General features: G+C 36.7%; 2 protein-coding genes across 3 annotated transcripts; one reads left to right on the forward strand and one right to left on the reverse strand.

Annotated features, from left to right (window-relative positions):
• The first annotated feature begins 4,950 nt into the window (after window positions 1-4,950).
• Window positions 4,951-19,040, forward strand: Jar (Myosin heavy chain 95F jaguar). Of its 2 annotated transcripts, none has more exons than XM_070296590.1 (18): window positions 4,951-5,117; window positions 11,448-11,642; window positions 11,995-12,068; window positions 12,175-12,304; window positions 12,410-12,574; window positions 12,799-13,211; window positions 13,338-13,597; window positions 13,733-13,890; window positions 13,966-14,130; window positions 14,258-14,481; window positions 14,584-14,775; window positions 14,884-15,867; window positions 15,968-16,107; window positions 16,533-16,577; window positions 17,036-17,156; window positions 17,269-17,386; window positions 17,521-17,736; window positions 18,064-19,040. In XM_070296590.1, the coding sequence occupies exons 2-18, from the start codon at window positions 11,462-11,464 to the stop codon at window positions 18,213-18,215; spliced, it is 3,738 nt and encodes a 1,245-aa protein (XP_070152691.1). In that variant the 5' UTR covers window positions 4,951-5,117; window positions 11,448-11,461; the 3' UTR covers window positions 18,216-19,040. The 2 variants fall into 2 exon arrangements, with proteins under 2 accessions (XP_070152691.1, XP_070152692.1); XM_070296591.1 differs by lacking the exon at window positions 4,951-5,117 and adding an exon at window positions 5,170-5,252.
• On the reverse strand, window positions 18,936-23,402 carry LOC138933672 (fatty-acid amide hydrolase 2). The gene is made up of 9 exons (XM_070296592.1): window positions 23,200-23,402; window positions 22,762-22,981; window positions 22,242-22,459; window positions 20,912-21,023; window positions 20,495-20,793; window positions 20,312-20,413; window positions 19,715-19,882; window positions 19,445-19,627; window positions 18,936-19,317 (listed from the first exon to the last, which is right to left on the reverse strand). The coding sequence occupies exons 1-9, from the start codon at window positions 23,383-23,385 to the stop codon at window positions 19,213-19,215; spliced, it is 1,593 nt and encodes a 530-aa protein (XP_070152693.1). The 5' UTR covers window positions 23,386-23,402; the 3' UTR covers window positions 18,936-19,212.
• Window positions 23,403-27,287: the final 3,885 nt, after the last annotated feature.

A 27,287-nucleotide genomic window follows, 5' to 3' on the forward strand; every position in this document is an offset into this window, starting at 1 on the left:
TTCAGTTTGACGCGATGTTTTCTGCTTATTTTTTATCCGTCTTAATTTAATCATCGCGCAATATTTTCTCTTCTGTAACGTTGTAGTCTTGCAAATTTCTATAACGCTATCATTTTCATTTCTTTTCGCTGATATCAGGTATTTCTGCAAAAGAAAATTTGATGACTCGAAAATAAGCCGAAAAGGAATTTGAATATTCGTCTCTATATATGAATGATATACATATAATACACACTTTTTGCAAGTTAAGGATCAACTTCAGCATTTTTTTGTTTTTTTACTTCTCTCTCTGTTCAATCGTTTGGTTAAAATGTATAACGTTTGATCGACCGCGCGAAAGAAAGAAATTGAATTCTCGATTTCGTGAAAAACTCCCAATCGCGAAACGAATTATTATTTCTCATGCATTTCTTCGATTCCTCTATCGGAGGAAATAATTCTATCAGAATTGCCGCAGCTAACCGCACGCGTTTATCTCACAAAACAGTTTTTTCTGCGTCGAACGTAATTCTCTCGAATGCGAATATCTGATGTAATCGCACTCGGAACGCAACAACTACCGACGATATTCGTGCATGAGCGCGCGTATCAAACGCATCATCATCGTATCCGAAGTAAATTGTGCGTCAAATCGCAATTAGCCTGCCCGCAGCTTTCGTTCGCGAATTCTCTCGTCGCGCGAATTCCATTCGCTGTCAAGTCGTCGTGACAGGTCGTTCGTCCTCGCGACACGCTATTTGTGACGAAAATGAAGGATGTTATAAAACAATCCGATGTCGGCGAAAAAGCTGCATATATTTCACGCTTGTTATGCAAATATCCATCTTCGCGATATAACTGCTGCCGTCATTAAGATTCCTATTTATATAATCGTATTTCTGCCGAGAAACACATTTGAGATCAGTCTTAACGTGATACGGTTCAATAGATGAATCTTGAAGGTCAATTTGATATTCGCATGCGATATCATATTCGTGATCTTGATTTAAAAGAGAAATTCGGGCAAATAAATAAGTTTGTTCGCGTTGCTTGAAATTCCCCAAAAGTTTTTGTACTGAAAACGAGATAAATATATATTCGGATATTGAAGAGAGTGATAAGCGAAGATGTTGAGCGCAAAAAATTCAAGCAACGCGAACAAACCTAATATTTGTTTTGAGGTGCAGCTTCAATTGCGCTTCTCGCGGTTTAATAGTCGATGGAGCGGGTTTCTGGAGATAGCTACTCGCGCGTTTCTTGAGGACCCTCTTACATTACATTAGGCTAAAAGGGGGAGAAGGGAGGGTTAGTGCGTTAAAATCTCATACTACTCCGCCGGGAGGTTCCCGGTGGGGTATGCGCAATGCATTTTCATCTCCCTCGTAAAAAAAAAAAAGTAAAAAAAATAGTCGATACTTGAGAAAAGATCGCACGTAGAAAAATATGCACATTAATCAAATATACGAAGATGACTTAAGAAGAGATCAACGTATTTACATTACAAGTATATTTAAATTGCCATTTAATATCAAAAAGATTAATAATAAAAATATTGTGTTATAAATCATGTAGTAAGAATTTTTGGCTATCTATAGAGAGAATAATTAAAATTAATTGGCTAAAAAAATTATAATATTTATATTCATTATATATGATATGTATGGCGAACTTAATGAATTTCTCTGTGCAAAGCGTCAAGAAGGAATTTTTCAATATTTATGTTAAATAGTTCCTTTCTTGAATTTTATGCTACAACATTTCTTTCCAAGTTCATTTAATTAATTTTTTAAAAAAAGATATTTATTTTTATGTAAATCTGAGATCTGAAATGTTCGTGTTTGGTTTGTTCTTACTTAAAAAAAAAAAAAAAAAAAAAAAAGATTACTCTTAAACAAACGCTCTCTTCAGGTGAGATTTAACTATAAATTCGGACCTAAAGTATGCGATTCATTACGTCTGTGAGCAGGTGAAGAGGGTTCATACTCTTTTGTATCTATTTATTTAGTTTCCCGTTTCGTTCGCGCGACAAAAAACGAGATAATATGAGTCACTTGTTTCATTTCTAAAAATATTTAAACGTAAAATCCCATTTATATTCATTACAATATCGGTTTCCGAGAAAAAAAAAAAAAAGAAAAGAAAAGGAGGAAACCTCAAACTTGTATACGTACAAAAATGTTTTCTGAGTATAAACATATAATATACACGATATTACATATATTATTTCCATTTCATGAAATTCTTCAACGTTGCCCGTTTGCTAAAAAGAAACATTAGAATACAATTTCTATTAATTGTTCTTGACTTTTCGATTTCGTGCAATATATACTTGCATAAGGAGAGTTTAGTTTTGTTAAGATATGTATATTAATGAAAAACTTTTATCATAATACAATTTCTTTCTTTATCGCTCTTATGGAAATTTTAACTTAACGAGAAAGAACGAATACAGCTTAGAACGATTGACATAATCGCAAAAGTTCAATGTCAATAAACTACGTGTCGCTTTATCTCACAATTTAGATTGAAATCCTTACACAACACTCTGATTCCAATCGCTAATCAAACAATATGTTGTCTTTTACTGATATTGTATAAGATTTTTCTTTCTTGGTACTTTTAATGTTTGTGTATTTGCCCGTTGAGATAACTAGATAGAACAATAAATATTAATCGCTCATCCATATAAAAAAATAACTATTGCGATTCTCAAATCCTACCGATATCAAAATTATCTAAAAATATTATATCGTCTTATAGTCCCGGCTTATCTAATAATTAAGTTTACCTCCTCGGTTCAAGCTCAAGCTCGTCGAGAGAGATACATCAATATAATTTATAATTACATAATACTGTGCAATTATCTCTCATCTTGAAATAATACCTTCCTTCCTTTTTGTCCGCAGAAAATTTTTTGAAGAAATTTGCAGAATTTATCTAAATTGAAATATCTAAATGAAAATATATTAAATAAGGATATATTCCGTGTACATACGTACACATATGGAATTTTATATATTGTATATGGATTTTTTCTCCTTAGAGAAATAATAATAAATTCAATAAATCAAATAAATTTGATTTATTGAAATCATTTCAATGAACAAAAAATAAATAGGCTTATATACATTCGTGGGTAAATACAATATATGGATTGATCGTTTTCGCTACACTTGGCACATATATGCACCGAGTCATTTTTATTATTATACAATAATACACATTGAGACATTTTATTACATATATACATATATCAGCTGTCGGACGCAATCAGATGCAATGTGATTTTTCCAGATTAAATTAGCGAAAGAGTAGAAATGATTCTATAACCGACTAAATCTACTGCCAACACATTGAGATATAGAATATGATATTATCAACTGTTGGACACGCGATAGTGAATGACTCCACGTAATTTAAATAGACCTCAGAAGATATCACTATGTTAGATTTCCGAGAAGTCATCGTGTGATATATCATCATTTTTGAAAAAATAATATCGATATATCTTGCTTTTTGTAAAAGAAAAAGTTGGATATAAATTAGCCGTTATATTAAAGCTATAAACTGTTACCCAATTAATGAAGAATTATTATAATCATCAATTCAAGGTATATATATGATTTTATATATGATTTTGTATTTTGCAAACTATTTTTACTTCTTTATTATAATCAATCTACGTGATTAATATATATTAATGTATTATATCGATAATGTTATTTTATATTTGTTTCTGTAATTATTTTTTTCTGTTATTCGATATATTGTGTAGTTATTCAGAATTTAATATGAGAATTTAATGTAAATAATAATGACTCGCTATTTGATATTTACAGAAAAACTGCATCCATCTTTACAATAATTATTTGAACATCCAATAAACATTTGCAATCAATGGTCAATTGCGTCAACGCTGTCATTCGTTAAAGACTGACGGAAAAAAAGGAATTTTGTGAATTTCAATTTAACTTTATTTTAGTTTTCTAAACCATACCGCGCAAATTTCTGTAAATTTCTGATAATTCTATGATATTTTATGCCGTATTTTTTTTTTCAAGATATTATGAAAAACAACTCTGTCTCGCAATATTTTGAAATATTGTTTAAAATTTTAAGTAGAGTGTGTATTTCGTAAAATTATATTATTAATAGATACAAACAGCAGTAACTAATTGTAAGTAAAATCTGATCGGACTGACGCGAGATCCCTCTTCCTTCTTTTACCGTTCGTTCCACCATTCCCACATCATTATTCTTCATTTATTATTTGTCACCCTGTCGCTGGTTGGTGAATGAACGTGAGCAATTGAACGGATTTGGCGCACAAGATTGACGCAAGCCCATAATTCATAATTTATAAGATTCGTGCATTGAATAATTCGACCTTGCCGATTACAGGTATGAACCTACGATTCATTTCGTTCTTTATTCACAATTATTCGATCGCAATATTTTATCGATCGACTTGGAGCGTATCGGAACGTATCGTTAATACTCCAAATTCATATAAATTATTAAAAAAAAAAAAAAAAAAATTTAATCTTACATATTACGAATGAATTTCGTAAATCATTCGCTCGACGCGCTTATAAAAGTTTAATCTAAATTTTTATATTTAACTTATTAATAATTAATTAAAAATAATTTATATCTAAATTAAACTTATATAAGAAAAAAAAAAAAAAAACTAGATATCAAAAAAAATTGAATAAAATTTCTTCTCCAAATAAATATTTGAAACAATTATTCCATAATTAACTTACATTTTTATTATCGACTATTCGTTCGAGAATCTTACGGATCCCCACGCTTTATTCTCTCCCGCGCGTTATCCGCGCTATCGCTCCGATTCTTTTGACATTGCGTGGGATCGATCACATCGGGATCACCCCAGGGGCCCGGGGTACCACCGGGTGATGAGAGCGATGGTAGCGCGGCGATCTACCTACGTACGCGTTGGCGCGATCGCGGTCGTTTGCCGCGTGGCATCGGCGGAAACGGCCGTTGATCGTCGAGCTCGCTCGTTCACTCCGATGCGGCAACTCAACAGTTGCGTGTCGGATTTTGTGCCGTGCGCGTTGTAGTTTCCTCGTCCCGGCTACGTGGCTGTCTTTGGCACGGTGGGACCGTTCTCGGTGAGTAGCAAACTCCGCGATCAATCGATCTCCTGTCACTCGTCCATCTCCGAGATCGACCCGCCCGTCGAGAAGACGGATCTCTTACACCTTCGCTTATTAGCACCTTTAAAGGATGCGATATTATTTCGACAGGTGTGTACGATAAATGAATAGCTAACAGTTGTCGTCTCTTCGCGACTTCGTGTTTGCCTTCCGCTGAAATTCTTCCGCTTAAATTTATAATCGGAGATCAACTTTGCGAAAGTAAGTAAGAACAACAAAGCCGGTCGGTCGGTCGAATCGGAGCAGCTTGTATCAACGAACGCGAACGTTGGTATTCGAAGTGAAATAATACGATTCTTAAGAAATACAAGCAATAGTATAAGGATCTTACCATCTATTCAAATAATTTCCTTCCGAATAAGAGCTCCTGAATTTGGCCTTAAAGTCGCGAGAGAAAATTCACGACATTCGTATTACGTATTACAAAACACTTGATCGAAGAATAACGATAAACGAATTCACCGAGTGAAAAATAACGATTCGACGGCGAAAAGAGAAATTATAGTTATCGTCACGTATATATATCGTATTAGCGATAAATTGATCGATGATGAGAATGATGATTCGAGATCGCGGATCTATAAGCTTTACGTAACGCGCGTATTTCTCTTTACCGCGCGGAAAATCGCAGCGAGGAAGGGGAAGAGAAAAATCGCCCGGACGTATTTTTGTGTTTCAAAACGCGCCTTCGCCGGATCCACAATCTAGTCCAGTGATCAGGGGAGTGGAACGATGTTAGAGAAGGTAGCAGGTGCAGTGCGCGAATGCAAAAACCTCGACGAATGCAACGCGCGCGCGAATTAGTGTGCGAAGCTGCGTAAGCGCCTACGTAAAATCATCCGGGATGGCAAGGTGGGGGGAGAAAGAGGGGGGATGGGGGAAGGGGAGGGAAGGAGGCGAGGAAGAAAAGGGGAGTGAAAAGATATGATACGTGCCTCGCTCTCGCGATGGCGAAATACGTATGCAGGCGAGCTTTCGTAAAAACAGAGCCGCGTAATTGCACCCTCGTCGACTTTTTTTTTTTTTTTTTTTTTTTTTCCTCCCTAGACGCGTTCTCGCAACAGTGTTTCTCTCTTCCGCGAGAAGCGGGGGAGAGGAATCGCTCGCAGCGATTTCGGATTTCGTCGCTCGTTCTGATAACGATTGATAGCGCGACGCGCGATCGAAAGATTTATCCTCGGAGATAAGAGCTCCGGGTATACGTATTGTATATATAAAAAAAAAAAATGGAGTAAACGTGATGCCGCGACTGTGTGTTTAAAGGTTTAATATCCGAATTTCATTTTTCGTACACTCTTTCATTGCGATTTTTGTCTCTAATCTTTGACATCGCGAAAGTGTATACATCTGTTTTTCGACACCAACTTTGATCGTTCGCGCTATACATCGTATTAATTATGCGAGCGAGGTCTCCTTAATCGGGATACTTAAACCAATCCCACTGTTCCTTGGAATCCTTCTCGTTGACCGTCGAAGACGTTGCATTATCTCCTTTACTTTACATGTCAATCGCCAACTTGCGAGAGAGATGTCTTTTATATATATATATATATATATATATATATATATATATATATATATATATATCTCGTAGCGCGATATATTTGTTCAGAATGACATTAATGCTAATTTCACGGATCATTCCGATGACCTCTCGCAACAAAGCGCATAGACAGAGAAACAATACGCTATTGTTCGTCTCGCCTCGCGACACGTGCGAAAGTCATCGAAATCAGAGACGTTTTACTTTACGTTTCTTTAGCGAAAGTAACGCGGCGAAAGCGAGTTAACAGAATCGAGATTATCTCCGTCGCGAAGAAGCGTCTCGCTGTCGGTTTAGCCGAGTCAAATTTTATGATGTATGACAAACGTGAGCGTTACGCAACCGCGAAAAAATGGATCGCACCATCCTTGAATCGTCGGCAACTTCCGATACCGGTTCTCTTATCAGAGAAAATCGTGGGTGAAAAATTTGCATTAACGATTTTTCTATTAAGATTAATCTTCGCGCCAAATAATACGTTATTAAATTAATGAGAATATTGGAGAAATTATAATCAATGCGCCGTGTAAACAGTATTATAATGATGTCATCGGTAACATTGACGATAATTAATTGCCGTGAGAAAAATTTACATATTAATGCGCGGAATAATATATAGTTATATTGACAATAATATCAGCAATTGTTTGGTGAAATTGATTGAGCATCGTTCTGACGATGCATCGAGATGGATTGAAATAAGGTGCGAAACATGCGCAGCTCGATGAATCGGTGCAAAATGCGGAGCGGAACTCGATGCAAATAGGAGATGGCGGGACCGAAAGCCCGACCCACTGCGCTCGAATTTAATCACCGACTCTGTTCTTGATGACAGCGATGGTGCGAAGGTTGTTCCAATTAATGTTAAACGACGTAAAACGACGAAATATATCGACGTAAATCTCACTGTCTCTCGCGCGAATTATAAATTTGTTATAATTAAATCGCATCAGTTGATTTGAATATTTTCAAAATAATTTTTCACATTTTCTGTCTCGTTTCAACTTATAAAATAGATATATTATTTTTATAATAAACAGAAAATTTTAATAACAACAAATTAATGAATCTCGATACATTTTTAAAAAATTCCATATAATTTAAAGATGACGTTTCTCTTTTACTCATCTCGGACGATAGACAAGAGAATATTGAAAAGATACGAGAACGTACCTATATATTGTATAATGTATTCTCTCGAGAAACCGGAAACACGATCAAATTCACGGACGACATTTGTTTTTTTTTCTTTTTTCTTTTTTCTTTTGTACGTTTCGACCGCGGTAGGGAAAATTCATTGCGCGCTCACGCGTGTCTCCCCGTGTTCTGTATGCCCGGTCCCACCTGCCGTTTCCTGCTTCCTCTCGTATCCCTTTCATTCCCTTCCGACGAATTAGGGAGCGCGACGCATCTTCGCACGCAAAGTGCACTCGGCATTGAAAATGCGCATCGATCTCGCATCGACGCGCCACTATCTTTATTAAGTCGCGAAAGGAGGCGGAGGGCGAGCCGCGCCTCGTTCCGGAGAACAATGCGCGAGAGCGATTTAAACACGTTGAGCGGAAAGAAGGACGCCGAGGTCGGAGAAAAGGGCTCGGTGAGGATCGATCTATCTCCGCTCTAGATCGCGGATTCAAGATACGGAAAAAAGAAAAAAAAAAGGAGGGGGGGTTAATGACGGACGCGGAAGGGGAGAGACGATACAACATCTGGACGTTACGGTTTCTTATGCCGTATAGTAGAAGAAGGTGAACGAACGATTCTTCGCTTCTTTTTCTGTTTCTCTCTTTCTTTCTCTTTACGATGCGCATCTTACGCTCTCGCCACGCAGAGAAGATCGTTTCAAATGCCTTACATGCTTAGGCGCCGCGACATATCGCAATCGTTCTTCGCTTCATTCGGGTGTATCGTTTCGGGTAGAATCGATTAAATTTGAAAACAGGAGAATTTTAGCAAATCGTCGCTGCCGTTACGTCGGCTCTATTACGCTGTAATATACGTTTCGTGGATAAAGAGCGATGCAAAAGACGATGCAGCGAGTGTCCTGGGGATCGACGCAAGGATTTACCGGTGGCTTTTACCGTTACGATATCTCTAACGGGATGAGACTGGAGAGAGAATACGACAGAGGGAACAAGGCAATTTCTCTCGCGCTTTGCAGATCGGCCGCGCGCACAGTTTCAGCTGTCGACTCAACCGTGATATTATACATATTAAATAAGCAAGGCGCGGAGATCATACATTGGAAGAAACTTTCTTTCTATATATGGTATATATATATATATATATAATATCGATATTTTATTTTCATTTAAAAATCAGAAGAATAAAATGGGATAAAAAAAAAATGAATTTTAGATACTCGTATAGGGCTTGCTTTTCCGAGCGGAAACGTTACTCGGATGCATTTGTATGCAAATGCGACGGGGTTAGCGCACCCTGTTGCACCGTGAAAAGACGGATGTCGGAGCCTTTTCGAAATTCTGTCACGACGCGCCGCGTCGAGCGCGTGTAAAACGCGAGACGCGACCGCTCGTCACGACCTTTGATCACGCAGTCGATCGTCGAACCTGGTGACTCCAGGAAAATATGTACGTGACTTTTTTTTTTTTTTTCCGTTAGCGTACGACGACGACGACGCGTTTTGCGCCCTTCTTTATCTGCCTGCCTGATCTTGACGGCCGCAATGCGACCGTCTCGTCTGCGCAATCCCCGAGCGTGTCCGCCGCGCACGCTGAACTCGAAAATCATCGCGGAAGAATCGCGTTATGTAATCGAGAAAATCGTCCCCGCGCGCGACACGGACAGGTGAACGAAAATTGACGAGGAATTGCCATTATGTCATTATGATAAGAAAGAAGATCCGATATTGCATTTTTTAAAACAAGAATCTGAAAATATCTGCTAATGATAATCTTTATTGCGCAAGAATAATGGCACTTGTGTATCGTTTTACTTTGTTTGCAACAAGGACCAAGGCCTACAACTGACATGCTGACATAATGCCTAAGCTGAATGATAAAAAAAATTTGTGTATGTACGTAGAAGTTGATGAAAAGAGCCGAGACGGAAATATCTACATGCTCAAGCGACATAATACAAGATATTGTATAGCGATCAGCTACAGTGTATTCAATTATTTATTTTTATTTAGAGTTAATTTTTTTTCTTTTTTTTTTTTTAGATTTTATTTCTAAGAAAAATTTATCTCCACATCCTCTTAAAAGTATAGAATTGTATTATTATATCGTATAGTATTTGATGTAATTTTTCCTTAATTAATGCACGGAAAAAAATATAATACAATTCGTTAAACGAGATCATAATCTGACAGTGTAAAGTTCCTTGTTTAAAGAAGGAAAATACCCAGACGATGCAGCTGCACCGTACGATTCCGACGATGAGTAACGGCGATTATTTCGAGCTCGTCGCAAAGCACCTTCCGTCATCGCTTATCTCGATAACGCGACATGATAAGCGATAAATATGAGGAGAGAATTTCAATTTTAGCGTCGACCGTCAAATCGAAAGTAGAGAATCCAAATAAATATTGTACGAACGGCATTAATGTTGAAGCGTAAACCTAGCTTTATCTATTTGCTATTTAAACGACGACAATGGATAAACATCTGTCAATCTATGCAGGATTGTCTTGTACGCGATCATCGAAACGATCATTGCGCGTATACAGGATGTCCGAAAATAAATAATTCTAATTTTATTGACAGTGTCTTTTTAAGATTTTTTAAAATAAAACTGAATTTTCGATGAAGCGCATAAAATTAATTAAAAGTAAATTTTTATTTAAGAAAAAGGAATAGAAAGCGAGAAATATTTTTACGATTCTCAAATTCGATTAAAAGAACCTTTCGTAAAAATCCACAAGGCAACCTTTTGACCATGGAATAGTTGGATTCTACAATTTTATTCTTATGTATTTATATATATACTTCGATAACACGTCGATAGCAATTTATCTATGTAAAGCTATTTGAATACGCGAGAAGTCTACGATCGTCGAAGCTAACGTTCTTCGCGAATACGACCAATTCCCCCAGCCTTTATCGACCCCGTCGTGACACTTTTGTTGCTTCTTCCGTCAATAATGCACAGCTTGGAATAAGACCGCGGGGACTCGATGAGTGCTAAGAATCTCCATCCAGCATACATGGTAGAGCGCCGGAAGTCGGACGAACAAGACTCATTCGTCGGAAATCTCTCCTGACGGCGGGGAGAAAGTGTGCGTCTGCAAAATCTAACAAAAGCTATCGTCGACGATTTACATTTCGTACACGCAAGCGAGGATAATTATATCGTATTATTCATTTCGACATTACACGAACGTGACGAAGCTTTGAATGGCGCTCTTGTTAAAGTTCGCTCGAAATTATTTCACGAGTACTGTTAATTATTCCCTCGAGAGAGGCTCAATTTTTAGAAAACATTCTTTTCTTTAAATAATTATTTACAAATTACCTCAATATTTTTGATGATTTATTAATTAATTAAAGATTAAAGGAGACTAAAGAGAACGAAAGTGTCCTAGCTCGTCAGCAAAAAAATATTTCTCATAAATAATTCAATTGTATCTCGTTGGAGCTGAATTATAATTTTTATTATACGAAGCGAGTTCCCCAGGCGCGTAATGCGGCTTTCTCGCGCGTATAAACGTCGGAGATCAGACTCATGACGATTGCGAAGAACGTATTGTTTCGACCGTGCGACCGTTTCTTGTATTTCAGAATAAATACTCGGGATGGAGAACCAGCAGGTGTGGGTCCGGGACCCGCAAGAGGGTTTCATAATCGGGAAATTCGCGGACATGGTGGACGGGGACGCCCTGATCGTGCCCCTCGATCCAAAATATCCGCAGCGCACCTGTCCGCTGGACGAAGTGTACCCTGCCGGCGAATATACCAAAGATGTCGAAGATAATTGTAAGTTTTTTTTTTTTCCCCCCAAACACACACACGTACTTTTAAATAATAGTTCGAATCCGATTTATCTGAAAGAATATTGATGAATTTTACGCCGTAAATTTTAAAGGGAAAAAAAACAATACAATGAAAAGATACGTTGGTGCTTGTTAGTACTCGACATGGTTCCCTCGATTGTTATACACCGTGACGAACTTGTTTCGTCCAACCTCTATCGGTGATAAAGATCTCGCGGTCACGCTCGCTTCTCATGCGACTTTCGCTCTTTTGCAAAAGCACTTTCACTGATCTCTTTCCTTCTTTATTTATACGTATGTATTTTTATTGTCCCTTTTTTTCTTTAAATTATTAGGCGCCCTGATGTACCTGAACGAGGCCACGCTACTGAACAATATACGCGCTCGCTATTTCAAGGACAGGATATACGTGAGTAATTACGTGGTGACGCGCTCGAGTCAAATAATCTCGTCTCCGCCATCATCATCATCGCGAGACCGTCTTTTAATCGCTCGTTACGCTTGTCCGGTTGCAGACTTACGTCGCTAACATTTTGATAGCCGTGAATCCGTACTACGAGGTGAAGGATCTCTATTCGCCGCGGACTATCAAGACTTATCAAGGGAAGTCCTTGGGTGAGACGCCGCCGCACGTCTTCGCCATCGGTAAGCGCATGCGTCTTTCGTTTCTTTTTTTCTCTTTTTCCCATCGTTAATTCCTATCGCCCTCAGCGAAAGTACAGAGCAATCATTTGTCATTTATCTTCGCAGGCGATAAAGCGTTCAGAGACATGAAAGTGTTGAAACAATCCCAGAGCATTATCGTATCCGGCGAATCGGGAGCTGGAAAGACCGAGTCGACCAAGTATCTCTTGCGATATCTCTGCGATCTCTGGGGCTCGACTGCCGGCCCGATCGAACAGAAAATCCTCGATGGTAAACAAAAAAAAAAAAAAAAAAAAAAAAACGCTAGAACACACGATTAATTTAACATAAAATTAATTAACGTTGCGAGAAATAATGAAATAATATTTTAGGTTTAAAAAATTCCGGAAAAATCTATCTAGCTTAAAAGAGTCTCATTTTTTCGTCTATTTTAATCAAGCGTCGAGATTCTTAATTTAATCTATTTCAAAAATTACTTATCAATTGATTTGCAGCGAATCCGGTGCTGGAGGCTTTCGGCAACGCGAAGACGAAGCGCAACAATAACAGCTCGCGCTTTGGCAAATTCATGGAAGTGCATTTCGATTCCAAGTGCCAGGTGGTCGGCGGTTACATCTCTCACTACCTACTGGAAAAATCCAGGGTATGCCTGCAAAGCCCGGATGAGCGCAATTACCACGTGTTTTACATGATGTGCGCTGGCGCGCCGGCCGACTTGCGCGCAAAGTTGGCCATCACCAAGCCGAACGACTTCTATTACCTGAAGAACGGCTGCACCCAGTACTTTTGCAACGAGAGATCGGAGAAGCGACTAAACGAGGCGCAAAAGAGTCGCGAGCAGGTGCAAAAGGGCAGCCTTCGCGATCCAATCTTGGACGACGTTGATGGCTTCAACGCTATCGATCAGGTACATGCAATACTTAATTATTCTCGCTTATAATAATTTTCTACATTTTTGTTATACTTTTTTTTTTAATTTTCTCGTGTATATAATATTTTTTTTTTCTTTTTTTTTACCTTTATTGTATCATAGGCGTTCACTCGACTGGGTTTAACGGATGCCGAACGTATGGAGATCTACACGATGGTGGCGGCGGTGCTTCATCTTGGCAACATCACGTTCGAGGATAATCCGGAGGACACCAAAGGCGGCTGCAGGATAACCGTCGACTCGGTAAAGGCGGTAGCGATATCCGCGAAATTACTGGGGGTGGATCCCGAAGAACTGCGACAGGCTCTGGTCTCGAAGGTGATGCAGACTAATCGGGGTGGCATCAAAGGAACGGTTATTATGTGAGTCGAACAGGAGAGCATCCCGATAATTTTTTGACATATTATTTTATGATGTTAATATTTTTTAAACTTTTCATCACATGTTGCGCGGTCTTCTTCGATCAATTTTTATCAATTTGTCTGATTGCGTTATAGGGTGCCGCTGAAGGTCTACGAGGCTAATAACGCCAGGGACGCTCTAGCGAAGGCAATTTATAGCAAACTGTTTGATCACATCGTCGCGCGAATTAACAAGAGTATACCCTTCAAGGCTTCAAGTTACTACATCGGCGTGTTGGACATTGCGGGATTCGGTGAGCGAATTTACTCTCGACAAGCAAAAATTTTAGGATTATAATAAAAATGTGGCAATAAATTTTCTTTCGTAGAATATTTCAAAGTCAACAGCTTTGAGCAGTTTTGCATAAACTACTGCAACGAGAAGCTCCAGCAATTCTTTAACGAGCGAATTTTGAAATACGAGCAGGAACTTTATGCTCGAGAATCTTTAAACGTCCCGAAAATCTCCTACGTCGATAATCAAGATTGTATCGGTGCGTGATGAAATTGAAAAAAATCTAAAATAATATCTTTAAGTTTGTTATTTCAGAAATGTAATGATAAATAATACTCCCATTCATAGGATTTTAGAAATAAATCATGAATCATGCCAACTTTCAGATTTAATCGAATCGAAAAATACGGGTATCTTCAGCCTGCTGGATGAGGAATCAAAACTGCCGACTCATAGTTTCGCGCATTTCACCAACGAGGTCCATCGTGCGTGGAGCGGTCATTTCCGCATCACTTTACCACGAACGTCACGATTGAAGGCTCATCGAGAATTACGAGACGACGAGGGCTTCGTCATTCGTCATTATGCCGGTGGTGTCTGCTATCAAACGGTAAAATAACGTATTTCGTTCAAGATATAGCGAGCGATGTATAAAACCGCCGACATATTTTGGACTCTCTTTTATAAATGAATTTTTATTTTAACATCGCAGAACCAATTTATTGAGAAGAACAACGACGCGTTGCACGCTTCTCTGGAGGCGCTCATTCAAGAGAGCGGTAGTAAATTTCTCAGGACACAGTTTGCCAATCATTCCTTGCAAAAGGGGAAACTCAATTTTATCAGCGTCGGTAGTAAATTCAAAACGCAGCTAGGCGAACTTATGGATAAATTGAAAAGCAACGTAAAGAATATTTTCTCTTTTCTTTGAATTCTTTTCAATATTCTAATAATCTTATTTACATTTTTTATTTCAATCTTCGTATTCAACATTCCTCTTCTATATTTTTAGGGAACGAATTTCATAAGGTGCATCAAACCAAACAGCGATATGGTGGCGCATCAATTCGACGGGAACAGTATTATGAATCAACTCCGCTGCTCGGGAATGACGTCGGTTCTGGAACTGATGGAACACGGCTATCCAAGCCGAGTGCCGTTCCACGAGCTCTACAATATGTACAAATCTTACTTACCACCGGAACTGGCCAAATTGGATCCCAGATTCTTCTGCGAGGCGCTGCTTCATAGTCTAAAGTTGAATCAGAAGGACTTCAAATTCGGCATCACACGGGTCTTCTTCAAGCCGGGCAAATTCGCCGAGTTCGACCGGATCATGAAATCCGACCCGGAGAATCTGCGCAGACTAGTCGCCAACGTGAAAAAGTGGCTGCTAAAGTCGCGCTGGAATAAGTTACAGTTTTGCGCGCTGTCGGTGATCAAACTGAAGAACAAGATCATCTACCGGCGGCAACATCTGATTGTACTGCAGAAGACGGCTAGGATGTACATCGCGAAGAAGCAGCATCGGCCGCGTATTCGCGGTATCGTGAAAATCAAGAATCTGCGGAAGCAACTGACGCGAATGGAGGAGACCGCGGGTCAACTGAAGAATCGGGAGAGATCGACACAAGACATGAAGAGGCTGGACGACGACCTAGAAGCGGCCATACGCAAGATCAAAAACAATCCAAGAATCACGCCAACGGAAATTGACGGTCTCTACACGTCTCTGGTGAACCAGATGAACAAGCAGATGGCCTCCCTACAAGATATGGTGAAGCAACAGAAGGTCGCTGAGGAACAGGCGAGGTTGAAGAAAATCCAACAGGAGCTCGAGCTCGAGAAGAAACGTAAGGAAGAAGAGGAACGGAGAAAGAGAGGAGACGAGGAAAATAGGAGAAAGAAATTCGACATGGAGGCCAGAAGGAAAATCGAAGAGGAGCAGAGGAGAAAACAGGAGCAAGAGGATCAGAAGGCGGCGGTTGCTCTCCAGGTTTGTTCAAATTTTTAGAATAATTACTAATATATACATGTACAATACTTTTATTACTATTTTATAGTATATTCTTTATTTTTATATTTATTATTCAAAGGCCCAATTGGAAAAGGAGGCCATGGAGGAGACTCGATATCGGGAGTTGCTCGAGCAAGAAAGAAGAGACCACGAACTGGCAGTCAGACTCGCTCAAGAATCCAACGGGCAAGTGGAGGATTCACCACCGCCTGCACGAAGGTAAGAGTCGAGATAACTTTTATAAAAAATATCCACTTTAGATGGTAACTTTATCAACATATACGCGTTAATTTATATTTATAATTCGTATGGATAATTATGTGCGTGATTTGCAATATATAGGATATTTAAAATACCTAATATTAAACAAGTACATTATCAAAAAAGATCAACCTTAGATATAATATTTAGAAATATATTAATTGATTTGATTTAGAAACGAATCATATATACGAGTTATACAAGTTGTACGGTTTATTATAAACCGATGGATTAAATAGCGAATATATGCATGTAATCGATCGAAACGTTTATCTAATTGCAACTTAATTCTTGATCGATAATGCTTATCATTCTTAATACGCGCTGTAAAATGTTGTTGACGAATGAAATAAGACATTATTTTATTGTTTAAAATCACGCAGCGGCTCCGACGTACGAGTATCTACGAACAACAACAGGCTAACGAGGTATCGTATTTTTTTCGTATGTTTTTTCTCGGGGTTTTTTTTTTTTTTTTGCCTGAATGACTAATGCCTAATTGAGAGATTTATTCCCTCGAATCAATTAACATTCATCCACTACATTAATCTTCATTCACGGGTAAACTGTTTTTCATCTCCGAGGAAGATCGAGCGTCGTTCGAAGTATCTCCATGGAAAATGACACGACGATTTTCGATCATCCCTGCACCCGGTATTAAAACGTGTAGTAAAATTTATTAGCCGAATCATTTCCCGATTTCTATCTTTTGTACGCTCACGCATGACTCGCCAATTTCAGTAAGCGCGGCTTAACACTGGCTTCCTCGTAAACTAACGCCGAAGCGGAAACGCTTACTACGGTAGCCAATCGAAATTTGCCCAAACGTTGCGAAATGGCGATTACTAACATGCTACTTTCTAATTTGCGTTTGTTCGCGATGTAGATCGGAACAGGTGCGTAATCAGCAAGCGGTTATGAGCAACAAGAAGTACGATCTGTCAAAATGGAAATACTCAGAGCTGAGAGACGCAATCAATACGTCCTGCGACATCGAGTTACTGGAGGTACGTTCATTCCCGTGTGTGTGAGAGAGAGAGAGAGAGAGAGAGAATGATCGATTATATAATCGTATATGGTATATAATGTTCTTTAACGAGAGAAATAAAAATCTCCCAGGCTTGCCGTCACGAGTTTCATCGTAGACTGAAGGTTTATCACGCCTGGAAGGCAAGGAATCGCAGGCGAACGACCATGGACGAAAATGAACGGGCGCCAAAATCCATCATGGAAGAAGGTAGATAAGCGTATAAATTACATTTAATAACGATAACGGTTACAATATTGCAAATTAGTAATAATTATAGTGAATAAATAAAAATTTATAGAGCGATTAATTTGACGCGAATAAATATCGATTACGCTTGCCAGCTGCGAAGACACCGAGGACGACGATGAAGCAGCAGATAGTCGAGTCGTCGCAGAGATACTTCCGGATCCCCTTCGTCCGTTCCTCCGCGGCGGGGCAGCAGGACAACACCCACAGCGGCGGCAAAAGGGGCTGGTGGTACGCGCATTTCGACGGACAATACGTGGCACGACAGATGGAACTCCATCCCGACAAACCGCCTATACTTCTCGTGGCAGGTAAGATCTTCTGACGATCCTTATATCTATCGACCGTTACGTTATACGAATCTCTTTGAGAAATAAAATCGCATATATTTAAAAAATCAACACCGGCTTTTTTAATCAATTGTAATCTCAACAGAATGAACTTTAGAGAAAACGCGGAGCGAGTTTTTATAATAAAAATATCAAAAGAAAACTGCGCTGATAAACTTGTAATGATCTTATCGTGACATTTTTAACACGAGATATGCTCGGTGTATGATTCGTTATCTTCAACGTGTTACCGTGCTACATTTTTATATTGGGAAAGAAATGGGGAATTTTCTTTTCTCTGTTCGCCAGGTATCGACGATATGCAGATGTGCGAGTTGAGTCTGGACGAGACCGGATTAACGCGGAAACGCGGCGCCGAGGTCCTGGAATACGAATTCAATCGCGAATGGGAGAAGTACGGCGGTAAACCGTACATACCACCGTGCGATCGCAAAAAGTGATGGATTCTCCATTCGAGAGATAAATTCGTTTTTCCTATCTTCCTAGAGAAAAGGTAGACGTCATCGTAAAGCGGAAATTTCAGTGTGTTTTACGTATAAGTAGTTTCTTGCGTCCAGTTACGTAAAATGCGATTCTTCTGTGCCTTGCGAAATGTATCTCGTGCACGGATTATATATATATATATATATACACATACACGCGCACGCGTGCGTCTACAATTTATAAATTACATGGCACTTACGTATGAACGTATCGAAAATATTGCTTGTTTGTCAGAATTTAGCTTTTATCGGTCTTAAGTTATCTAGTTCTACCAATTTTGGAGTTATCAATCGATCAGTATTTCGTATACTAATAAATGCATTTATAATAAAATTATGATGTATAAAATCGGGTTAGATGTGATGACGTTTAAAAAAAAAAAAACGTGTAAAGGATTATATAATACATTATTATGCAAATTATTTTTCTTGCAGAGTGTTTACGTTTCTAAACAACATACTTTACGGAGTATGTATAGGATAGTCGAGATGTAGTCGAGGTTCCTGGTATTAGGCTTGTGCATCGTTTTCGAGTTACACACAGATATGTGTATAATCTTGTTATTTATAAGATTTAGTAGCGATAATATTTATCGCATAAGTCGCGTTTCAAATAATAATTAATAATAAACGATTTATGCTGCAACAGTAGGGGCGAAATCATTAAAGAAAGTCTCATTCCGATGATGTATCTATGATTGCGCTGCGTATATATTAATATAATTATATATAATAGTGTATTAAAAAAATATTTATATACATATATTAATAAATCTTTAGCAAGAGAAATAAAACATATTTTCTTTGAAAATATCGCATTCCCAAGTTTTTTTACGAAAACAACTGTCTGTAAAAGACTATAGAAGTAGCTCCATTATTCCCGTGTCACTCTTTTATGCGACAAAAATATATAACATCATTTGTTACTTACAGAATAACCTATCCCGATAATTTTTTATTCATTTATCGATATCGATGGCGGTATCCAACCACCGAAAGCTGTCTCCATCTCTTTCGCAACTGCCAGGCAGAGACGATCCTGATAAGGTCCGGCTATCACCTGCAATTTTCTTTTTTTAATACAACTTTGCTTCATAAAAGGGCTCTATTTCGGATGATCATTATTCGCACGTTTCGAACCTTTGTATTGCTCTTGAGAGAAAGAGAGGATCATCCGATTGGCTTACCTGAACACCGATGGGCAATCCCTTATGGTTGAGTCCCATTGGCACGTGCACCGCCGGAAAGCCAAAAGTATTGAAAATACCGCAGAAAACGGTGTTCAGTGTTTCGTATATGCTAAGTTCGGGAAAAACTGCCGGACGCCGAAAAGTCGGATAAATAAATATTCCGTCCTCTCCCAACAGATCCTACGCGAGAAATGAGGAGAGATGATGAGAAGCGTTAATACATAGAGACGATTATGATAATTAATGATAAACTCTCGGGACACTAACCAGTAGCTTTTGCCGAATCGCCTTTCCCTGTTTCGTGTAATGCGATACATCTGATTCCGTGAACGGATAACGCATTTCAAACATTGTGGCGAAGAAGGTTGTCTGCACCGTGTGTTGCGATAAGCCGAACAGACTTTTCATCAATTCGATAACTGAATTTTTTTTCAACTGCGACAAAAGAAAAATTAATATCAGCATAGAATTTTATATGCGCGCCTAAATATAATGTAAAAGATATACTTTTTTTCGGTATGTGTTCTTTTTTTTTTTTTTTTTTTTTTCCAGTAAAGAGAAAAATTTTCGTAACACGCGTATCTACGCAACGCGTAGGTAAAATATGTTGCATTTTACTTCTAAAACAACGTTGCAGCAACATATTACGCAATACGGTAATTTCGTAGTGAAATATCGTCTGTATTTTTTTTAACGTTGCGTGGAAAGAGCACGAACGTAACTTTCACATGACAAGAGAGTTAGCTGGTTACAATACATTATAAACCTTATAAAATCATTTTTATGAATGTTTAAAAAAAATTATGTGTGCATTTCGTAAACGTGTGTATATATATATATATATATATATGGATATATAAATACCATGGGATTGTTAGCATCTACCAATAACTGTGGGAGATCTTTTACATTCAAAAGCTCGGTCAACATAATCTCAACCAGTTCGGTCGGCCATTCTATTGGCAACTGCAACATGTCGAGTAATTCTGTGTCAAGTTTTACATTCCTATGAAATAAACACGTCGTATAAATGAACGTCGTAAATACCTCCTCCGCGCGAATATCGTATTGCGTAAAGTGCGTCACGGCTCTCTGTATGCAATCTTTGATTTCCGGCACTACCCGTAATGTGCCAAACGTCTCGTCCATGTTAAATCGATAATAGACCTTCAATTGCCGCAGGTCTACCGGTACATCTAAACGCAGGTTGCGATCGCCCGTAGATGTCAACACTTTCATAAGTAACCCGAGATCCTCCGCGTACCTGGCCATCGGACCTATGCTCAGGAGTCTTTGAAAAACTTTATCCTCGGTATATGGAAAATGTCCTATGTTCGAAACAATTCCTGCAAGAAGAAAAATGTACGATAAACTAATATAAAAATTTTTTTAAGCAAACAGAATTATGTATGCGATTGAAACACGAATCATGCATTAAAAAAAAAAAAAAAAAAATCAATTTACCAGCCGTAGGCTTGTGTCCAAAAATGCCGTTGTAAAGAGACGGTATTCTTATAGAGCCAGCCAAATCCGAACCGATCCCGATCACGGAAGCACCTGCCCCGATCAACGCACCCTTAAACACAAATATATGTATTTTTAAACATATTTTTTTCCCTTTTTATCTTCTCCTTTTCATTTTCACTTTATATTAAATCCTATTAAATTCAATATCTTAGAGCGGTGCACATTTCACATCAGATAAACACATCGTTACTTTGTAACGATATCACATGGCGATGTGTTTTCTTTTCACACGAGCAGAAAGTATTTCGAGCGAAAGTCGTTAATGAATAACAAGTTATCTTCAGTTCACGTAAATATTTTAATCGAGTTGGCATTCGAAAGATAATTTCTTAATAACGATCGATAATAATAATAATATTTCCAACTGAGAAAGCAATGTCAATAATCCTACAACTACTAGTTACGCAGATAGTACGTATTTATGTATAATGGGAATAATTCTTTCCGCGCGCAATTAGTCCGTTTTTAGAAATTAAAAAAAAAAACATATCGTACGAAGTTACATATTAAACGAATCTAATTATCGAAACATTGAAGAATAGTGAGATCACGAAAAGCCAAATGTATAACGTATTCTGTCACTGCGCAACATTGATCGAATTTGCGCGTTAAAAAAAGAACCTTCATGTTCATAATGGTCATAACTCATCTCTGCTTGGTTAAAAAGACCTTCTCATCCGTAATAGTCACTCTCTGTAAATGCTGAAGTTCGTGAGGTCAAGTCTTTGTCCAATAATCAATGTTCTTATTGTGAAGAAGAAATTATGTCTTGTCAATCCTAATCAAAGGTATTAGGCTCAGTCTGATAAATAATTGTTAGAGACGTTCTTGATGTAAGTCTACGTAATTATCATATCACTGAATATATCAATAACAGAATATGATATTTAGCTAATCTTGCTAATTTTTTGTATGTCAGTTACGCACACACACTCAGATCCATTCTAACGCGTAACTCATACGATATGTTTTCTCTTTTTCGTTTTTTACGTATATTTGTAGTTAAAGAGACACAAGTAAGTAAAAAGATTTACAATTATCTACGTTGTTTAAAAAAAAAAAACTTAATTTATAATATTAATCTATATGCGTTTGTATTTATTTTACTTCTATTGTAACTAACAATTGAAAAAACCGAGAACGCGCTTTTTCAGCTAGAGAACTATTTCATAAATAATTTTCTTTAAAAATAATTCTTTCTTTTTTTTTTTTTTAATAAGCGATTATCTCATTATTAATGATCTCGAAATGATCCCAGCTGAATTACCTCTCCGCCAGATGATCCGCCGGGCGTGTACCTGGTGTCGTAAGGATTATAGCTACGGCCGTACAATAGATTCGAGCTCTCGAAACCGCCGCACATCTCCGGGGTGTTTGTAACGCACACTGGGATCGCTCCAGCGTTTCGGAGTATTTTGATAACTACGGCATCGCAGGATGCCTTTACCCCTTTGTATCCTAAAGAACAACCTGTGTGACTGCAACCTGCGACCACAAAAAATTTACTTTTGTTTACATCATCCTTAAAATAAGATTCACCAGATATCGATCATAATTAATATAATTTAATATTTAAAAATATGACAAAAAGATGATTGAATCTTTTTCGTAAATATTTGAATATACAATATTAATAAAATTTTAGTTTTATATTTATACATATATTTTTCTCTCTTATATTTTTATTTTCTCTCCGCGTCTGTCTCTTTCTCTTTTAACATGATATATTTTTTAAAATACGTACAAATACAAATTATTATGGTATTATCACGAAAAAGTAATTATACCTTTAACAGCACAACATTCCTTGACTGTGAGCGGTACACCGTATAGTGGCTTCTCCTTCTCTAACGTTTCAACGTTAAACTTGCCGTTTGCTAACTGCTCGTCGCAAATTTTCGCTTCATATATTGCATCGCTGAATCGAGTGTCGACGACGGCGTTTAAGATAGGATTCACTTTTTTAATTCGCTGTATATATGCATCCACTATTTCGTAACAGGTAATCTGTTTTTTATAGAAAAATAATTTTCTATATTTGCATCATTTATGATTTCCTTAACACGCCTTATGTATCCAATATATCAATAAAATATAATATATTACGCTTGATCGTAATAAAATTTAATTATAGTTATAAAATAATTACATGACATGTATAATTGGCAAAATTTATAAATGTTATTAAATATATATATATGTAAAAATGTAGTAGATACGCTCACCTCTCTTTGTCTAATTTTTCTAGCAAGTGCAGTGGCGCTAAATGTAAACAAGGAATCTGTTATGGGTGGTATTTTCTGCGGCTTCTTACGTATAAATGGCAAGATCCGACACAGTATTGCATGGATAATATGCATCATACCAAATATCACACGCAACTTTAACAACATTGTCTGTAAGATAAACATTACGTTATCTAACCGCAATGCATACCATATTGAGAGAATGAACTCAACCTATGATAAGTTATATTTTTCTAGCTTGTCATGTACAAGTATCGTATATTATTGTAGAGAAAAATATGAACAAGAGGCCAAAGAATATCAATATTTTATGTTATATGGTAGTTTTTCAATTAAAAATTTTAATTACTTATATAATTACGAAATTATTATTCAATACATTGGTATTAGAATTTTCTGGAATTAATCCATAGAAAATATCTTACTATTATATTTTAATTTAGAATTGATTTTACAGTTGATTAAACAATATACGATGATACATTGTATTTTTTGTTGGTGATATGAATAAAAATATGGAAACATAAAGAAGGTTCAATATATAAAAATATATGCAATATGCATTGTAGAATGTTGAAATAAGGTATTAGAATGTGACATGTTTGCATCCTATTTGAAAAAATAGTACATATCTATTTCAAAGAAAATTTGTTTCAATGTCGCGTATCAATACATTCGGGCATGTGTTAATCATTGACGTTATTGCGCGATTTATTTAACATAATCGAATTACGTAATAACGAATCACGAATCTTAAAGTTATGGGGGCAACGTTTACAATTCCAGGTGGTCTTCACCTTGACGTTCGCGTCACGATTCGCGAATAAACGTAACCGTGAGTTTAACGACAGTTCTATCGCGAATGATAAATAACGTGTATCCGTGATGGTTTCTTTCGTAATCGATCACCTAGACTCTTTTGAACGAGCGCATTAATGTGACGCACAAGTATCTCGCATTTATGCAACAGTCCAACAACATATTATCATCTTACGATTATTACTTGCACTTTTTTGAGACACTTCTATATGATATAACATTATATAATTTACGTCTTTAAATGATGTAGCTTAAACACGATGGCATACGATTATAAAACATAGTCCTTTTTTTTTGCTGCCTGTAAAAGACAGATCGGTAAATCACATTGTTGCAGCATAATTGCAATTATCGCAAACGCAATTCGTCGGACTCGTAACGCCGATTTGAATTTTTACACGGGAGACTTTACCGCTTTTTTTTTTTTTTTTTTAATATTCTTTGTTTACTTTCTGTTCAATAATTTGCGTAATTCCGAATGGACCGGATTGCAACCCCTCACGCTTTATTTCATGATTACAAAATTAATTTTGATTTAGTCAAAATTATAATGTGGAAATTTCTTCTCGTTTTGCATTTCGTTCTTGCTTTTCGCATTTATTCTGCAAGAATCTGCATTCCTCAAACACGACTCTTAACTTTGCTATTTCATGATTTTACGACGGCATTTTCCACGGAAGACGGCGTATGACGGCATAAATATTCTTATAAACTAACCGACGCGATCTGGAAATTGCTCTTTGGTCAAGCACGTTCGAAACATATTCGTGCGAAGTACGGGAAAAAAATGCGTAGAGTCATGTTTAAGTATGTACTGCCCATATCTTGAATAATTCAATTTCTTATCTGCGTGCGGGTGGGGTGGTATGCAATGTTATTTTTTCATCGTCATAAATGAAGGAGACGGACGTTTCCTCGACGACATTTGATTTTTTTGACAGTTCAATTCTTTAAACCGATTAAACCGTTCGAATTGATTATGCATCGAAATATATACAATGCTGGAAATTTGTATTCCAATGCGAGATGAAAACAATTTCACGTTTTCGTTTCCACATACACACACACACACACACACAGAGCTCAAAGTCTTCGAATTAAAAAATCCGTCGATTGTATTGATGGATTAAAGACCCAAATAGCTATCTCAAATCGATTTCTTTTGGACTTTGACTTCTCTGACTATAGGATCAGATTTTTCAATCATTAATCCGACGATAGATATCCGATATTGATCCGAATAGATTATTTGTAGTAGTAGTTATATAAACTAACATCAATTATTATATATGCAAAAAATGGTTTGTAAACAAAATTTGCATTTCATTACTGAAAAAAAAAGAAAAACAAGAAATAAAATTACGTAATCAAAACTAAGGAAAATCGTTATTAAGATAATATTTATCTTTAAGTTTCTCGACGTGACGATTTCGAGACAAGGGTTTCAATTCTTAAGAATTCTCTAACAAAATAACAAGCTAACATCATCGAATGCATTGTAAGCTAACATTAAATTTCATTTGCGTAAAATATGCGCTCTCGCGACTTGTTTTCGCATAATTTCGATCGATTTAATGACAACAATGTCTCCAATGACATTGCAGTTGTCTCCGGAAAATATATTTTCCTATTGAATATGACACGTGTTCTGAAAACCACTTTAAAGAAGTATAAATCATTTTAACACGGGTAGAGATTCTATTCGATCGGTTTGACGATTCGGGACTCTCTCTCTCTCTCTCTCTCTCTCTCTCTTTCTTTCCTGATTCTGCAATCTACAAATCTATTTTCAAAGTATTATCATTTAACATCTTTCACTCTTCTCTCGCTTTGTTTCTCTCCGGGTGTATATATAAATTGCGCATCTCATGTTTAATTAAGTAGATTTGACGCGTAAAATCATAATTATTTAGGCATGTATATGATATTTAAATAAATATCTATCATATCTGATATATCTAGATATCTGAAACTGTTACAATTTAAATATTACTTTGTTATTGCATCCATCCATCCATCCATTTATCTCTTTTTTTTTTACTTTATTATGCATGTGCATAAATCATAATAAATTGAAATTATTTAATCTTGAAATCTCTAATTTTATATCGATACTATTTGAGACAAAGAATCGATGGATGTCTCACTACATGTACATTTTTTCTGGAATTACTTCGTATTGATTTATAAGTCTTATAGCACAAAACAATGATAACCCAGACAAGATCGAAAACCTTTAAATCTCATAAACAAGTGAAAATGATGTCATTAAGACGTTTTTTAGATACGCGCAAATAATTCCCTGAGAATCAAATTTATGCTTATTTATTAAGATTTCAGATAAATCAATATTTTAAATCACCGTAAAAAGCTAATTGTTTAAATTTAAGAAAATAAATTGAAAGTAAGGTGTTGTTAAGACGATCGACACTATATTGATTTTTTGTTACAAAATGCGGCCGATCGTCTACAGATAGATTGTTACAAATAAGGAGGATGCCCAGAGAAATGTCTAAAAAATATCAAAAACCCAAAAGGAACTAAATAAAAGAAGTACAAACCTAAAGATTAATAAACAAAAGAAAAGGACTCAAGATAATGACTTTTTATTTGAAAATACGTCTTCTGTAGTCTATAATTGAACTCGAATGTAAACTCGTCCGTCGCATTATTTAAAATTACACGGCGTATTAAATGAAATTACTTTATAATTCCTTTATAATTATATTATAATTGTCCTTTATAATAATTCCTTTAAATTACTTTATAATTCCGGATAATTCCCGATAATTCGCAACACATGTACAAATTTTTGATAAATGAGACACCCCTCGCAAAATATGCATAACAAAATATTATCTCAACATACATAGTAAATTATGACTAAGAGTAAATCATGGCTAAAAGCTTCAATATATTTACGTAAAATGAATAAGGTCGTACTATTTTTTTTTATTCGACTATAGTTCGATTCGGATTATTCGAAATATTTGTAAATATCTTTGTCTTATCGTCTTTTGAAACAAAATGATATCAACAATTATTTTATCCAATATAAGATTATATATGTATAATTGAAAGAGATATTGATTAGAAATACATGATCGTGCATTTATTGTTCGAGAGATGTTATGTTAATAAAAAAAAATTGTTTTTTTCTCGTTATAATACGAAATAAATAAAAAATGCACGCTTTTACACTTTAACATACTTAAGTGTCATAGTACTCTGCGTTGATACCACTGCTT

This window comes from Polyergus mexicanus, unplaced genomic scaffold, assembly GCF_030449975.1.
Source record: "Polyergus mexicanus isolate NDT 795.1 unplaced genomic scaffold, iyPolMexi1.0 SCAF_5, whole genome shotgun sequence".
NCBI classification, from domain to species: Eukaryota; Metazoa; Arthropoda; class Insecta; order Hymenoptera; family Formicidae; genus Polyergus; species Polyergus mexicanus.

Coding starts and splice junctions, on each gene's coding strand:
- LOC138933672 (XM_070296592.1), bottom strand. CDS start 23,385: ATGTTTATCTTACAGACAATGTTGTTAAAGTTGCGTGTGATATTTGGT. Junction 21,024..22,241: donor GCGGATCATCTGGCGGAGAG/GTAATTCAGCTG, acceptor TTTGTGTTTAAG/GGTGCGTTGATCGGGGCAGG. Junction 20,414..20,494: donor ACGATATTCGCGCGGAGGAG/GTATTTACGACG, acceptor GACATGTTGCAG/TTGCCAATAGAATGGCCGAC.
- Jar (XM_070296590.1), top strand. CDS start 11,462: ATGGAGAACCAGCAGGTGTGGGTCCGGGACCCGCAAGAGGGTTTCATA. Junction 17,157..17,268: donor GCGACATCGAGTTACTGGAG/GTACGTTCATTC, acceptor AAAATCTCCCAG/GCTTGCCGTCACGAGTTTCA. Junction 17,737..18,063: donor GCCTATACTTCTCGTGGCAG/GTAAGATCTTCT, acceptor TCTGTTCGCCAG/GTATCGACGATATGCAGATG.